The sequence below is a fragment of the Momordica charantia genome (assembly GCF_013281855.1).
Source record: "Momordica charantia cultivar OHB3-1 chromosome 1 unlocalized genomic scaffold, Mcharantia_2.0 BLBB01000001.1, whole genome shotgun sequence".
Taxonomy (NCBI): Eukaryota; Viridiplantae; Streptophyta; class Magnoliopsida; order Cucurbitales; family Cucurbitaceae; genus Momordica; species Momordica charantia.
In genome coordinates this window covers 17,864,992-17,882,760 of record NW_028275157.1, presented here as the reverse complement: position 1 = coordinate 17,882,760, position 17,769 = coordinate 17,864,992, and the positions used below count along the sequence as shown (strand labels likewise).

The following is a 17,769-nucleotide window of genomic DNA, read 5'->3' as shown; positions in this document are numbered from 1 at the left end:
CTGAACTTTGAAAGGAAAGTTCGAAAATTGGATAATAGGTAAGGGCAATTCCATAAAATTAAGTTATAAATATTTTGGTTAAATTAGCAGTATGGTAGTGTTTAATGGATCTAAACATAAAATTGAAAATTCAAGAATCTACTAGACAGAGACTAAACTTGTAATTTTAAACTAATATTTTTCAAATATAATCTGAGGAAAATGTTGCCAAGATTTGGATGTAAGACATCCTTAACTTTGTTCTGATAGAGTTTCAAGCAATTATGTAGAAGAAAACTCAATAAGTTGTGTCTTGAATGTTCATATCTTCATTTCAATGAGTTTAGGTACCTTAGTGGGCATTAGATACCCATGTAACCATATATATTTTCTTTTAAAATTCAAACTCACTATATTTTGGTCGAAAATGGGTGTTTTAACGAGTTGAATATCCGGAATCACAACCATGTTTTTTATTTGTACATTAATCTATTAGTCTCTTAGTATTACCTATAAAAGTTCTCTTTGAACTTTGTAATGATGTCACAAATCAAGATATCAATAATTTTCTATTTAGTGGATTTGAATTCTCACCATACAATTTTATAATTTATATACCAATAATTTTCTATTATATAGTGGATATGAATTCTCACCGTACAATTTTATAAATTTATATACTTTTAAATACATCTAGCATAATTAAAATTATATATTATGAAAATAGTAGCTAAAGAAATAAGTATAAATGTAACAAAAATAGAACCGATAATCCATTAGAGATTACTATGGTTATACAGTGAATCAATATCTAAATAAATAAATAATATGATACCTAAATTAGTCTTCAATTATATATATAAATATTTTATAAAATACTATTCACTAATATTTTATTTAATGATACCAACAAACAGTTATATTGATTATTCTAAAATTGAAAATTGAAAATTTGGTTTGATATATAGTTTCTATAAATTAACCAATAGTTGTTAATCTTGTTTTAATTATCAGTAATTTATTTAAAAAATAAAATTTTAGAATTTTTCTTTGGTACCAAAACATGGAAGTAAGGATTCGAACTCACGACATTTTAATTGGAGATAAATGTCTTAGTCAATTGAAATAAATTCAATTCGACAAATAAAATTTAGAACCACTTTGTATATGATTGTTCTTAGATATATAATATTTTTTTTTTCTCCCTAGATTTGTAAAAATTATTTAAAGGGGTCTATTAAACCACAATAATGATTGTAAAAATTAAAGTTCGAAATTGGCTGCTGAATAGAAAGTTTGACAATATGTATTAACTATTTTAGGACATAATCATTAGGATGCAATATTTGTCATGGCAACCTACATTTGACCATGAGGATCCACATGTATTGGAAGGACCTAGGTTGTCGATTGATGTGCTGATTTTTTTTTTTTTTTTTTTTTTTCGGATTACAAGTGATGCTAATTAAAATAAAGGTGTTTTACTAAAATTAATAAAAACGAAGGTGGTACAGCTTCACCATATTAATCTTGTAAACCAAGTATATATAACATCTATATGAGACTTAAAATTTTGTAAAATAGGCAAAGTCGTTCCAAAATTGTTTTTGCCGATATCATATTCTAGCTAAAGCTAACTGCAATTAGTGTTCGATATATGCCGTTATTGTGACAACTTTGTTGGCTTTTTCTTGGGAATTCGAACCTCGATTATTTGGAGAATATTACATTCTCTCGATCTTAATTGGCTATTGTGAAAACTTATTCTCCATTTGTTAACATTTTCATTTTGCAATTAGTGTTTAGTAATGGTTCAAGTTTCTCTGACATGAGCTTAGTTTATGACATTTATCTCTGACCAAGAGGTCATCAGTTCAAATGGTCTCATCCCAATCGTTGTATTAAAATAATAATAATAATAATAATAATAATAATAATAATAATTATTGTTCAAATTTCTCGTTTCTCGTTTCTTATTTTTTAAGAAACTTTTATAAAATTTCTTTAAGATTGCGTAGAAATTTTAGAAACAGCCAAATCAAGAATGAAGTGTAATGTTTTTTCACTTGGAGAACTAATTGGATTATTGTGAGTAACGAACGGGGTGCTCTAGAAGAAACTACAAAAAGGCAGAACTCTCGTCGCAGTTTGGTGACCTAAGAGACGGGCACCTTTTTTTGTTATCTAAAGGTGAAGAATCTAAAGTGGGCGAACATGGTGGGCTCTGTCATCTAGTTTCTTGTTCCCGTTTGTAATCTCTTTGTCATTCTAAAACAAAAAAAGTTATTTGTCATTCTAAAACACACCATAAATATTTTGATTTAAATAAAATGTAAAATCTTTTAATATTTCATTAAAAATTTATTTTCATATAAAAATTTATTTTTCTTAAATTTAAAATCGTAGAGAACAAGGAAAAAAAAATGATTACCAAATATGTTTTTATTTCTTTTCTCAATAAAAAGAAAAGAATAAAAAAAGTAAGAAATAGTTGTCAAACACAACACAATTTTGTTTTTATTTGTTAAAAAAATGAGAAACGGGAAACAAAAAAAACAAAAAATAAACAACTTTGATAATATTTCCATTTCTTGTTCTCAGTTTCCAAATTTTATTAAGAAAGTTAAGCATTTTGTAACTAATTAGGTTTATTGTTTCTCATTCTTTTGGAAACATTATCAAAATTTTATATAGATTTTGGGAACAACCAGTTAGAATTTCACAAGAGGAAGTTTAGGTATGATGTTTATATTTCACTGTATTATGATGGCACTCAAAGACTCTATTTATACAAAAGTATATCCTAAGTTTAGAAGAAAAAGAATGTAAACTTTAACAAAAATATTGTAACAAAAATGCACAATAATAGATATTCTTGTTTTGACTATGACGTGGTGTGTGGCTTCAACTTCCTTGCTGAAGTTACGTTAACACAACCAAAACAAGTTTTGTGTTCCTTAATTCTGTTTCAAATTTATTACAATATATAAATATAAATATTATTTGATCATTCTCAAATTCATGGATATTGAGCTATACAATTCTATTTTTCTTTAATAAAATGAAAAAACAGAAACAATAAATGGAAACCAGCCAAAACAAACCCAAAAATATTATCAAATGAGCCAAAAAAGCCCTCGATAATTCTCCAGAATCTAAGAAAATGAATTATATAAGGCCCAAAACGAAAACTACGTTCATTGAAAACTATAAAATTTTAAGATGCAATCATTTGACGATTATGTGAATTAAAAGAAAATATTGCAAATCATCATATATGATCAGGATCTAAAAAATAACAAGAGACGTGTGGACAGAGGTAATTGAAATTAATGTTCTGTTTGGTACCTTAGATTTTTTAAGGAATTCAAAATCATGATCCATTTCAAATGAATTTCGTTGTTTCAAATCAGATGATTTTGAATGATTTGAAATCTTACATGAAATCCTATTTTTACTTAAAAAAAAATTTCCAGATCAAAATGGTTGGAATTTGTAGATTTTCATATAAATTATCTATTTAATCTCGTCATATTTTAATTTCTAATTAATAAATTTAGATTGAAAGCCTAATAATTCAATAAAAATTTTATTTTCTTTTTCAATTTTAGTGAACACGAATGAAATCTAATTTAATTCGTTTCAAATCATTCTCGTTCCAAACAAGATAAAGAATTTAAAATAATTTTTCGAATTTCAAATCACGGAATTTAAAATCGAGGATAAAAGTCTATGAAATGAGATATGCGGTAACCACCACTTAATGCGGTGGGACTGGAGGAGACCCAAGATCAAAGTTAATTATATTATTTAGTTGGAATGATTCAAAGAGATGCAAACAAAACCAATATATAATTCAATATATAGTTCATCAGAAAATTTAAATTTCCTTCCAAACTTCTTTGGTAAAAATAGAGTTAATTTATCATACTTGGATTATATCGATATCTTAGTTATAAGAGAATGACAAAGTACTCTTAAACTATGCCACTTTATTTTTAATACATTAAACTAATTAAACCACCCAATAAAAGAGATAATTAATATAGGGTCATTTTTACCAGAACTTTACAAAGAACTTATCTTAGTTAAAGTTCTCACCAATTCAATATTTCTTTCTCCAACTAAAACATTAAAATCCACATATTTATTATTGAAATGAATCTGAACTTAGCTCAACGGTAAGGACACTTTGCTCATTTCTTAGACAGGGAAGGTTCAATCATCCATCCTCACATGAATTTAAAAAAGAAAACACATATTGATTGAAAGTTATAATACAAAGTTATAGATATATTATATCTAGTGTTTCAAGAAAGGTAATTCAACATTTTTTTTGATGTAATTCAACATTTAGTTTCACTAATATTTCATCAATAAATTTGATAGATTACTTACTAAAGGGAGAGGTTCAAATTTAAAAGCTGACACCTCTACCTCATGCATAAGAAGCCTTTGTGAAGAAGTGTAGCTTTCTTATAATATATGTTAATTACGCTGAACTATATTCGCTTTGACAAAATTATTGTATATTTAATAGAAGTTCACCTTGGACTGGACTTCTATTTCTAACCATATGATAGGTCTAACTAATACCATATTATGAAATAAGTGGCATAAAATCTATCTCAAAATGCATGGATCAAAAAATTGATTTATTACATTAATGATCAAAGTTTAAGAACTAAAACAAAACAAGCCTGAAAGTTTAAGAACAAAATAGGAGTATTAAACAAAGCATTATAACACAACTTGAATAATTATTAAAAATCAAAATCAAAATCAAAATGTTTATTAGAGTAATAATTAAAGAATGCATAATCTATATATAGGTAGAAAAAAAGAAAAAAAAACCTGGATATAGAATAGCATATGGGAGCATAGCAAAATATTTAAAAGTAGAAAGTAAATTTGAAAGCAATGAGACTGAGACATAAATAATAATAAAGCAAATCTGAGAGAACAGTAAGAAATCAGAGAAGATGTTGTTGAAAGAAAACACACACATCACAGAGCCAACACTTCTTTATTTCTCAAAAGGCTGCTTTTATCTCTTTTCTTTCACACTCACCATTATATATATAATATATATATTCTCTCCATTTACATTTCTAATTTACAACCCTTCACCACTACCCTTTTGTGTAATTTTTTAATATTCTTAATTGTTTTTCTACAAAAGAGATGTTTTTGAGGAGACCAAGAAAGAATAGATCTCTCTCTCTCTAGATTTTCATTTTTGCAAATCTTGGTTGACTAAATGCTGTATATGAAACACTGGTCTCTCTACACATGTTGAGTTTTGTTTATTGGTTCCTCATTTCTCTATTTTCAGTTAATAGTAGGGGGGGGTGGGGAAATTAAGTGCACAGCTCCCAAGTAAAAACTCAGAATATTACATCAGGGAATAAAATTTAAACCTACACAACTTACAGTAAAAATTTAAGTGGGTAACAAAAAACACCCACTTAGATAAAAATATTTATGTGAGATTAAGAACTTCTTAGTTATAGATCAAATAAAATCTTACAAACTACTCTAATTATCTTGAATTACAGGTCAACATTTAGGGTTTTGTTTCATGTTCCCGGGGAAAATGAGATTTTTTTTTTTCTTGTAAAAGGAAGAAGAATTCGAATTTTGAATGTAAGCTTTTGTGGGTTTGTAAATAAAAGAAATTACAAAAAGGAGGATTTTTTTTTTTAAAGAAAAAAGAAAACGAATGGGGGGAATTACTAGATTCCAAGTAAACATATCATAAATATATAATATCATGTGCATTAAAAGTTGTATAAGCAATATTAATTGCATGAAGTTTAGAAAATTTATTCCCATCATAATGTCTGAGTCTTGGATAGTACATCTTCATCTAGTTAATTTAAATTAAACACACACTGTAATTAATTCCAAAAGAGAAGAAATTAAAAGGAAAAAAAGAAGAAGAAGAAGAAGAAGAAGAAGAAGAAAACACTGATGCTAAATCCAATTCATTCATACACCACAAACCCAAGCAAAAAACACAGTAGAGAGAGAGAGAAAGGGAAAAAAAAGACCAAAAATAAATCCTAAATATGGGAAAGAGAAGAGGAAAATTAAACAGAGTCCTAATTAATTAATTTTTCAAGGATATGATCCATTAGCACTAGCATGAACATCAGACCAAGAAAAAGCTGGGTTCCAGTAACCTGTTTCGCCACCGCCCACCGGAGCCGCCTCCAGAATCGCCGCCGCCGTCGTACCCGCATTATTCGTCACCCCCACCGACGCTGGATGGTCCATGAAGTAATTGGTCGACGACGATCTCAGCTTCTGATACAGCTCTTGAATACCGCCGCCGCCGCCGCCGCAGTGGAGCTGATCGCCACCGCCGTGGCCGTAGCCGTTGTGTTGCTGAACTTGGGTTTGGCTCTGATTGTTCCTCCAGTAAGAGCTACAGAGGCCGAGAGACGGAAGATGGTTCGCCGCCGGATCGAAACTCATCGTTCGGGCATGAAACGGCGTCGTCGCGGCCGGCGGCGGAGGTTCGGTGATGACGTGGGATCCGGGGACGACGGCGGCGAGATTATTAGGGTTAGGGTTTTGGTTTTGGGCGGCGGATCTCAAAATGGCCAAGAGATGAGAATTCTGCGGCGAGCCCCACAGAATTTGCGTGGGCGAGATTAATTCGTGATCGAATAACCCGCCTCCTCCGAACCCGACCCGCCCGATTTCAGACGACAGCGTTTTCATCTTGGCAGCTGCGGATTTCCCAACCGACGCTGCGACGGTGGCGGCGGCGGCAGCACCAGCCTTGTTCTTCCGACAGCCGCCGCCGATGGGCACGTTTCTGAGAGCCCCACCTTTGGTCCAATAACGGCGACACGTCTTGCAGAAATGGCGCGGCTGGGTGAGGTTGTAGTTGTTGTAGTAACAGAATTTGGTGTTGGAGGAATCACATCTTGGGCACCGCAAGTTCTGGCCTTGTTCGGAATTATTATTGTTATTGGAGGAAGTGGTGGAGGTGGTGGCGGCGGTGGTTATGGCGGAGGCGGCGGCGGGTCTTGGGGTGGAGAGGGAAGAATAAGGGGCGGCGGCAGTGGTGGTGGAGGAATCTAGAATTGATCCATTGATGGAGATTTTGGTGTCTCCAGCAGCAGCTATAACACCAAATAGGTCTTGGATCATCGTTTGGATTTTCACAACAATCCAAAAAAGAAAAGAAAACGAAGAAAAAGAAAAGCAAAGATGGAAATAAGTGAGTGAGTCCTTTTAGTTAGTGGGAAAAGAAAAAGAAAGTAGGTTTTGTTGGATCAATGTTTTGATTTGGTGATATATGAGATAGAGAGAGAGAGAGAGAGAGAGAGAGAGAGGAAAAAGAGGGGAATTTGGAGTATGAGGGGGGCTTTTTTGGGAGTGGAAAGAGGGGGAGGGGTTGTTTAATATATAGATATGTACAAAGGGGAAAAAAAGCAACTGTTTTTAGGTTTTTCTTTTTAATAGCAAGTCTATGTTTTAGAATTTGTATTTTGGTACCAACTGATTCTCTTGGGGGGAAAACATGTGCCTTTTCTTTCTTCTTTTTTTCTTTTTCCACTTCTCTTGTTTACTCTTATGCCAATTATTCTACTGCTTTTTCTTACGCTAGTGAATTCTTATGAGTGAGACTCGTTGCTTGGACTCACCAATACGGGAAACTAATTGAGACCTCAAAAATAAGTGGTACCTCAAGGCTTCGAATAGTTGCCACCACTCCATATTAAATAATCATTTTTAAATAAAAAAAAAATCTCTCGAACATATGATACAACATGCCATTATATTATGTTGGTTATGTTATAATTATTTTTTAAGAGATTATAAGATGGAAAAAAATGACTCCAAGCCATCAATATAGCATGCCATTATATATTATGTTCGCGTTATGTTATAATTATTTTTTAAGAGATTATAGATTAGATTAGCAGTAAAAGTGCAACAACTCTTTTTTGAGGTCGAAGGTTCAAACCCTCATATCTCAATTCGAGGTACTAACAAAATAGCTCCAAATACTAATAAAATTAACCTTGGCTAACTTAGAAGGATGAGAATTGTATATATGTGAATATGCAAGCTCATATGCTCGACATGGTTGTTTAGCTCCACATGGTTTTTCACGGCGAGATCAACACTTCAAAAGGCCAACGTTAATTACCTACCTTAGTGTCGAGACAGATAAAAATATTTTAAAAAAATACTACACACATCTGATTGGCATATGGATAGAGCCAGATGTCATTGTCCAAACATTAATAACGACACCTTTCAAACCTTCATACCATACCGACTTACTTGTTTGACTCTACATGAGTACAATTATTTTTATTGACATGAGATCTTTTGAATAAGACAAAAGTAAATTCATCCGTAAATAGAGTCTACCAACACGACACCAAACCAATATTGTGAATAGAATTTTAGTGAAAGTTACAATATACTAAAGTGTGAGATGGAAAAATATGGGTAAAGGGTTAGTGAGGCAGGGTAGGACCCCACAAACTAAAGGCATACCCTCCGGGAGGCCTTCAAGTTTGGCCTTCAACACAACACCCGAAAGCAACCACACCTGCATGCTTTGCAGCACATGATAGTGAATAACTCTAATTATCCTTTTATTTTGATCAAATTCATTTACACGTGTGTGTTCAGTTCCACAATTCCACCACTACATTTTCTTTCTCTCTTTCTCCCACCCTTCCTTTTAAAAAAGAAAAAGAAAACATGATTATTTCACTCATCAATGTTTTCCTTAGTTGGATTTTTGTTACTTTTTAAAAATATTTATTGTTAGGTATACTTGTAGTGGGGTTCAAACTATCTTTTAAAGATAGATAAATTTTATGGCGGTGCTATATATATATATTATACTTGGTGGTCTTTTTATATTGAGTTTTGGTAATTTCGTTCCATGATTTTTGTGGTCGGGTTTTAAGTATTTATTGTTCATTTTGTTTGTAGTTTTTGGGTTTTTAAAAGAAAATTAAGTTAACTATATATATATATATATTGAATAATAAAGGAAATGCACAAAAATGAATTCAAAATGCAATATGTACACAAAAGAGTTGACTACTGTTTAATTGGCTGATTTTTGTTCACATTGACAGAAAAACATTGAAAAAATTACATGAAAACAACAACTCAAACACAATGAATCAAGACATGACAGACATTGATTGATGATTAACCTTTTTTTTTCTTTTTTTTATCCTCTGCATTTCAGAAACTGTTTTACCTAATAATATTCAATGTCAGACAAATTTTGGATCAAAATTAATATGTAACCTTTTCCCACATAAGCCATATAGTTGTGCTAATAAAACTTTTTTATATTTTGTTTGGAAAGCAGAGATATAAATGGAGAAAATTGAATAAAGATGAAAGAGATGCTTGAACTAGAATGAATAATTTCATGTTTGTTTGGAACGGCCTACTTATTGAAAATAACTTGAAAAGATCAAATTTATCTTAAATAATTTATGTTTAAATTCTTTTATTTATATTAATTTAATATTGTTAATGCAAGATTTAGACGATTCAAGCTTTGATGTTCATGTCGAAAATGTTCCAACCTAACTCCTATACACATAATAGATTTGCACACTGACATATAGTACTAAGTCCAAGATACTTCGAGATCTATATTATAAAGACAAAGAATTTTGTTGAGAATAGCAAAAAGTAGAGTCATAAAGAATATCTAAACCTTAGACCTTTCTTCTTATTTATGGAAGAAGTCTTATATTGGGTTGGTTCAGGTTATCTAAACCTTAGACCTTTCTTCTATTTATGGAAGAAGTCTTATATTGGGTTGGTTCAGGTTATCTAAACCTTATACCTTTCTTCTATTTATGGAAGAAGTCTTATATTGGGTTGGTTCAGGTGAACTGATTTGATCAGGTTCAATTTTTGCTTGATATAATTGGGTTGAATTTGATATGGTTGGGTCCAACCCAAATTACGTTGTTTCAATTGGCCTCATGTGAACCTAGTACATAGTTTCACCCCTAGTAAATATAATTTACTATCGAAAGTTATTTATTTTTTCATAATTTAAAAGAAATTTAAAACGTAACTAAATATTAAAACAAATTGCTAAAGCAAACATAGTTGAACGGTAATTGACATATATCTTCAATTAAGAGGGTGTGAGTTCGATATTCCACCACATGTTGTACTAAAAAAAATTATTATGTTAAAAAGGCAAAATTATCGGTTAGAACCAATAGCCAACTTAAATAAGTTCAACCGAATTTTACAAAAAGAAAAAAAAATCATCGAATTGCGTTGGCCAAATCAGTCAAAGTAAAATTGACCTAATGTTTGTCTTTTCTGAGTTTCAAACTTACTGTACAATTCATTGATGATGTACATTTTAATACGTTAAATAGTATATAAATAATTTCTCTTTTGAGTGTTGGAACCAATTTTACGCATTCCTCTATTAATTTTTTATAGGATAATTGTGTGACCTAATTGTCAAATAAACAAGTTATCCTAACGTACTAAATGACCATCATGAGGTTCGAATCCGTCTCCTCTAAATTGTATTAAACAATAAAGTACCCAAAATCTATAATAATCCCTAAATTGCTATAGAAAAGGAAAGTTAGGATTTAAGTTTGAAAATTTATTTTCAAATAAATAAAAAAGTATTTTTAAAATCTACTTGAGATAGCGAGATATATATATATATATACCTCGTTGTTTGAGACATAAAATGAATTATATTTGACAGGCATTTCAAGTTCTATAAATGGTCCAATATACTCATGAAATAAAAACATTAAGTACAAATTGGAACGGTAAAAAAATTTACAAATTCATGATGGTGGTTATGTGTTATGTTGAAGCTTGACATTGACCACTCCTACTTAGAAAAAAACAAACACACAGAATGCGACACATCATCAGTTATTTTAGTCTTATCGTTCCTTCTCTTTTTTTTTTTTTATTCATGAAAATCTTTGTTTTCCACTAATTTAATTGTTGTTTAAGAAGACAATGGACTTTTCCATTACAAGTCAAATTTGTTTGAGAAAAAATAATAAAAAAGGATGAAGCTAAGGGGCCTCCATGTCTGAGATTTGTGGGTGTTATGGTCAATTTCTTGGTTCCAGATTGTTGATTGATAATGATATCAAAGTTCTAAATCCTTATCGCTTAAGTTACACGACAATTTTATTAATTTTGTTTAATTATTGCCTTTATTGACCCTTATGTAATTATCCTTATAAAGTTAATTTGTACTATTATTCTTCATCTCATTGACTTCATTTCCTCTCACTTTCTATTCCCTTTCCCAAATAATTTCATCTTTCATTTCTATACCATTTCTCATTTGATTGTTAACCCAAATATAGATAAAAGAGTAATAAGAAATCATGCATCCATTATATATTTGGGATCTATTCTTTTGTTATCAAGTCAATCTAAAGCGACCCTCGTCAAGGCTTCAATTCATTAAAAAAAAAAATTGTGTTAACAATATCATGTACATAAAATTAAAATTTTAAAGATTGAGGTAGAGGTAAATGTTGAGATCTCAATTTCATGAAAATATCGATAAAATGTCAATGTCGATAAATATTTCTTGAAATACTATAAAAAAAATTTTGGAAAAAAAAATTTAAATTAACGCATAAGTATTTTACCATTTCAAAATAAGTTAAAAATGATTAATATTAATATTATGTTTATATCAGTGACATTTTGTAGATACATTTTATATTTTGTCGATGTTTTGCAATACAATAAAAATGTTGATTTACCACTCAGGTTGATGTTGAACCCATAAAAACATGAACATATTGTTGTGGACAATGATATTCCTCGTACTCCAAGTATCTCCACAATAACGTCCATTTTAAGTATAACCCTCGTGACTTTGCTTTTGATTTTACCTAAAAAATCTCTCATACCAATGAAGATAATTGTCCTCATCTATATATCATGGATCATATACTCCCTTAATCAATGTAAAACTTTATTTGCATTCTCCTTACAAATCTAACAAACATCGATAAAAATGTCCACGCTTCGAAAGTTTAATACCTGCGTAGAATTATGTTCCAAGCCACACAGACGAAATTTGGTATAAAATTTGAAAAAAAAGGTAGAGTAATATATATTATATATTACAATTATAAAATTAAAATTTGAACAAGAATAAAAAGGTAAAAAGAAAGGGAAAGAAAAAAAAGGGTAAAATGTAAATAGTTAAGGAGCTGAGCGCGCGTGCCGTCCGGAGCGGGAGACTTTAAATCAGAGGGTGCCACTGCCCGACTTTATGCGGTGTAGCGGGCAGCGGAAAACGACAAGAGATTTGGATCCTCTGAAGTCTGAAATTCTGATCGGGGTGTCGGGCAGAGGTGGTGGGTCAGTTTGGGCAGTTGGCGTGGGCCCCACCCCTCGATCCTCGGGCGCCCTTCCTTGAGTCACCTCCTTCAGTTCCAATTTCCAAATTTTTTAAAGATTCTTTTTCTTTTGGCGTCCATTTAACATTTAAACATAAAACCGAATCTTTCTGAAAATTCTTCCTCTCTGTTTGCCCTTCCCCTTCTATTATTGTTTTTCTTTTCTATCCAACTATTTTATATATATATATATATATATATATATATATATATATATATATATATATTCTATATTCTTTTAAGATTCTCTAATTCCCCTGTCTTAGTTAAATGTATCCAGTAATGATCATAATTAACTTCAAATTGATGTGATGTTAATGTTCATCATGCTGCAACTAAGTGAATTCGATTGCAATAATTATTGGCGTTTGATGTGATGTTAATGTAGACTTGCATAATATGATGGGGCCAAAGGTTTGTTCTAATAGTATCTCATTGGAGCTAATAAAATGAGTATTAATTTTGATCGAATTAAGAAAACATAAAATTACATCGAGACATGATATTTTTTTTCTTTTTTCTTTTGAATATAACAACATGTCGGTTAAGATTTGTATTCACGATATTTGATGAGTTAAAGCTCTAATTGATCAGAGATGATAGTCTTAAAAATATTCCTTTCTATTGCCTTGAATTTCATAATTTGAAGGAAGAAAATTGAAGTTTATGGTCCTAATACGCCATATTGTTCAGTAATTATTTAACCAAAATGCAATTTGACTAAATTTTCATTAATTCTTACCCACATTCTGACATTTATTGTTTGGTTTGTATTTTTAAGTGCTGCGACGGTCTTTGACAACAATTATGGAGGTTGAAGGTGAATTAATCTGACATTATTTCATTTCAGTTCAAGGTGGGAATTGTCCAGCCTTTTAATCTTGAGTATATATGTTTTAATTAGTTGAATATATACTCAAGTTAGCATTAATATGATATAGATTTGGAGATATGAATAACCTTTTTTACAAGATAAAAGTTTGAATCTCCATCCGCATAACTGTAATATGTGTAATGCTACCATCTAGAAAAGCATGAAACTACAATTTCTAAAAATATCGAGACAAAATTTGACAAAAATGAAAGTTATACTTTAATGGTTAGCTGAGACATTAGAGAAAAAAAAAAGAGAGGGCTTATAATCTACTCTTTAAAATTATTTTTAGAATATTAGGTTGGAGTAAAGATTTGAATTTACCCGACCTTCTTAAAGTAAGTAAATATACCATTACTAAAATACATATATAATTTAATTATTATGATTTATATTAGGTATGTGCAGTGGCAATGGAATTATATGACAAATGTAAAATATGGTATATAAATGATATATAATATAGTTTTTGAAAAACAATAAAAATGATAGAAAGAAGAGAAGTGACCAAAAGTAAACGGAGCTAGAATTTAAAAAGAGGCAAAGTGATGAAGAACTATTTGAAATTGACCTTGGCTTGTGTATAGATAATATAAATATGACTACTTTCCACTTAAATATTAGGTCTCGAAAAGATTCTGTAGAGGTAGTTGTTGAAAATAGCAAGAAAAACAAAGATTTCCCAATAGTCCTATTAAATATTATGCTCCTCTCTATAATAAATTATATATATATTTTTTGTTTTGTTTTGTACCCAGCTACAATTTTCTTTTTCTTTTGACTATAATAGAAATTTGAAGAAAATTCTCTTTTTCACAACAAGATAAGAAGACAAGGGAGATTCTCAAAAGAAATTATTTGTTAGTGCTTACTGAAATTTCTGGTACAGTCCATTGATGCCCTTTTTTTTTCAAACAACTATATTTATTTATTAAATTGTTTAATTTAATTTAAGTTTTTTTTAATAATTGATTTTAAAATTTTATCTACATTTAAAAGAAAAAATTGAAAGAAGTTGTCTTTGTTTAGAATAACATGTACCAAAAAGATTGGGTTGAAAATTTATTTCCTTCGTCCTTACATCAAAGTCAGGCCATTGAAAATCATCCAACTTATTAATCTAATTCACATGTCACATCAACATTTTTTGGATTTATTTTATTAAAATAATATGTTCATTAATAACTTGTTTCTTTCATCATATACATTTTGTTGTTTACAAAAATTTCTGTGGTAGGATAGCAATTCTTTTTTGCGTTAATACACCGGAAGCATATACATATGAATATGACTGATTAACTGAGATTGAGTGGACTTTCAATATAACTAGATGAGGCAAAGGCAAATGAGTCCATTCGAGTATAGTTCGGTAAAGATAAGACACTTATTATCTTTTAAGGTGAAAGATTGTTCAATCTCATCTCCAATATTGCTAAACTAAAAAAAAAACGCGAAAAAGAAATTAAAAACAATAATGACTCTAAGAAATAAATGTTGATAACAATATAAATTTCATACTATCAACCCTACGCAAATATTTAATGTAACTCAATGAATCAAAGACATTTGTTATCCTTCCTAAGGTTGATCAATCTCTTGTACGGATATGGAGACAATGTACATATCCTTAGGTATAGAGACATAAAGGTCAAAGGACCGTCGACTCCTAGATAATAAAAAAAAAGGTTGGTTCAATCTCTCCTTTGTTGAAAAGAAAAAGCTCGATTAAGAGCATATCCAACACAATGAGAAGAATTAAGTACGTACAAAAATAGTCTCATCTCTAACTACAAATAAACCCATTAACCGAATCACAATTTATTTTCAAATGAAAACTTAACTCACGGAAGATATATTAAATTAGATTAATTGAAGTAGTAGACTATATATATGCATAAAACAGGATGGGAAATACTAACATGCGTGGTATTAAACTTCTGCCAATATATTTATATGTCTATAAGTTCGACGTTGACATGAAAGACGTATTAAGGATCCCACATTGAAAAGAAAATAGATCTAACAAGAATTTATAATATAAATGAGTTACTTCTGTCATTTTCAATTGGTTTTGAGATGGAATCCATGAATATTAATATTGGTATCAAAGCCCACAACAATCAAATGAGCATCCAATAAAAAAATGAGATGCAGTCAAGATTGATGAGCTAAGAGAGTCACGATCTTGACTACTTCTCTCATCGTCAATTGATTTTGAGATGGAACCCGTGAATATTAATATTAACATCAGAGTCCACAATGTTCAAATGAACATCCGATAGATGAAAAACTAGGTTTGATGAGTGAGAGAGAGGGTTGAAGTTGGTGGGTGTGGGTGGTATGAAATGACATGACAACAATGCATGGGATGTGATAGAATCCCACATTCTAAATGGACCCCTTCATCTGTCTCCCACTCATACAGCAACCACACAGCCTTTTTTTTCCCCTCTCTCATTTCTCAATACTCCAGCCATTTTCTATTTCCCTTCAATCAATAACCTCAATCATTCTCTCTCTCCTTCCATCATTTTTCCTCCCTTTTCTTTACTAGTAACTTCCATTTCAAATGCATATACCCTACATTTGTTATTTTCCATCTACTAATTGTCTTACACCAAAAATTACCAACAAAATAAACCCAACTTCTAGTAAATCAAATAATGAAGAGCACTGAATTGAAAAAAAGTTGTAAATTATCGGGTAATTAATTGATAGGAGAGCGAGACCCCAGAAATGGTCGAAATCAGTCTTTCAAAGTTTCAAATACAACAAATATTCGCTAAGTGTGGCTGTGGGTGTGAGTTGAAAAACCCAAAAAGACAGAGAAACAAACAGCAATCAAAACACAACTACAAGTTAAACTCTCAAGAATGCACAAAAGCTTTTTAGTCTTTTAGGATTTGTAGCCATTCTATCTCTTGGGATTCTCATCCTCTTCTCTCTTTCTCTTTCCCAACGTACTACTCGGATTTGACATTTTTTCTTCTTCCTTTTCTTTTTTCTTTTCCAATTCAATAATACAATCCATGCCATTTTCTTACATGACAAAAAAACAAAAACACACATTACCCTTGTTATTATTATTATTATTTTCAAATTTCTAGGTGTGTGTGTTTTTATTTTCCAACATTCTCCCTTCCCTTTCAATTTGCCTCCTTTGTCCTTTCGATGATGCATGCGTTTTCCATAATGTCAACAAACAAACAACCAATCCCCAAATTCCATATATATATATATATATATATTCTTTTTCTCTCTTTGTTCTTTTTCTAATTTCTTAATATATTCTCATTTTTATTACGACACCATGAACAAATTGTACGAAGTTTTTTTATTCAAACACACAGACCCTTTCTTTTACTGTCTTTTTGTTGCTTTCTTCTTCAATGGTAATTCATAAATTATTGAACTCCTCCAAAGTAACTAACTTGTAAGTGAAAATGCATTCCCTTAAATAACAAAACCCTTCATTTTTACCCTAATGTCGGTATGTGGACTGTGGGGATTGAAATTTCCACTCATTCCTATTTCTTCTCCATATACCCACTTACTCAATTATTGAAAGATAATGTTTTTTTTCTTTTTTTTTCATTAATACATATTTTGAAAATAGTTTAAAATCTTACCCCAATTTTATAACGAATTTTTTTACTTTTAAAACTTGTTTATGATTTAAGGATGAATAGGTTATGAAAGAAATAATATAAATGTTGGCAAACAAATTTTCTGTGATTGAAGGAATAAAAACTAAAAGTGAATTTATGTGAACATCTTTTTAGCCTATGGGAGGATATAAAAATTTCTGCTCGGTCTTTCAAATCCTCAATTCTTTTGTAATTATGACGTTGCTATCATCTCCCTTAATTGAATTTCTGTTATCTAGACCTTCCTTTTTGTGTATGTTTATCACCTACCTCAATAGAATTATATCTCTTTTCTTAAAAAAAAAAAATTATGTTAGAGTTTGGTTAGATTTAAAATTGATTTTGAAAATTCAAAAAACACTAAAAAAATACTTAAAAGGTTCTTTAATGATAAAAAGAGTAATTAAAGTTTGTTTCAGAATGATGGTAGAATGAGTGATTTTGAAAAAGGAGATCTAAATATAATTGATTTTTCAAAATCACCACTAAAGTGATGCTTTAAAAATCAATTTAAAGTGATTTAAAATTTTTCAAACATGATCATAATTTTAACACTATGCCAAAATCACTCCCAAACACACCTTTAGTATTTCTTAAAAAAGTACTTATATTAGAATAAATATATTTTTGTCTCTAAAAAGAAAAGAAGAAATATTTCTGAACTTATAAATTACTTTTATTCAAAAATCAACACAGACTCACCCTTGATTTAACAATTACCTTTTTCAACACACTTTTTAAGGATTTTTATTAAACACACCAGCCAAATATCAAGCTTTCTTATTCAAATTTTTAGAAATCTCACCTAACTCAAAAACTTACAAATGATATTAAGTTA

General features: G+C 30.3%; 1 protein-coding gene across 1 annotated transcript; it reads right to left on the bottom strand.

The window, feature by feature from the left end:
* Positions 1-5,950: 5,950 nt before the first annotated feature.
* On the bottom strand, positions 5,951-7,360 carry LOC111005389 (uncharacterized). Its single transcript, XM_022276866.2, has one exon. It carries the CDS (start codon positions 7,141-7,143, stop codon positions 6,100-6,102), a length of 1,044 nt encoding a protein of 347 aa, XP_022132558.1. The 5' UTR covers positions 7,144-7,360; the 3' UTR covers positions 5,951-6,099.
* Between the last annotated feature and the right edge of the window lie 10,409 nt (positions 7,361-17,769).

Bases quoted from the DNA above. Each gene is read 5' to 3' on its own strand.
- LOC111005389 (XM_022276866.2), bottom strand. From the start codon at position 7,143: ATGATCCAAGACCTATTTGGTGTTATAGCTGCTGCTGGAGACACCAAA.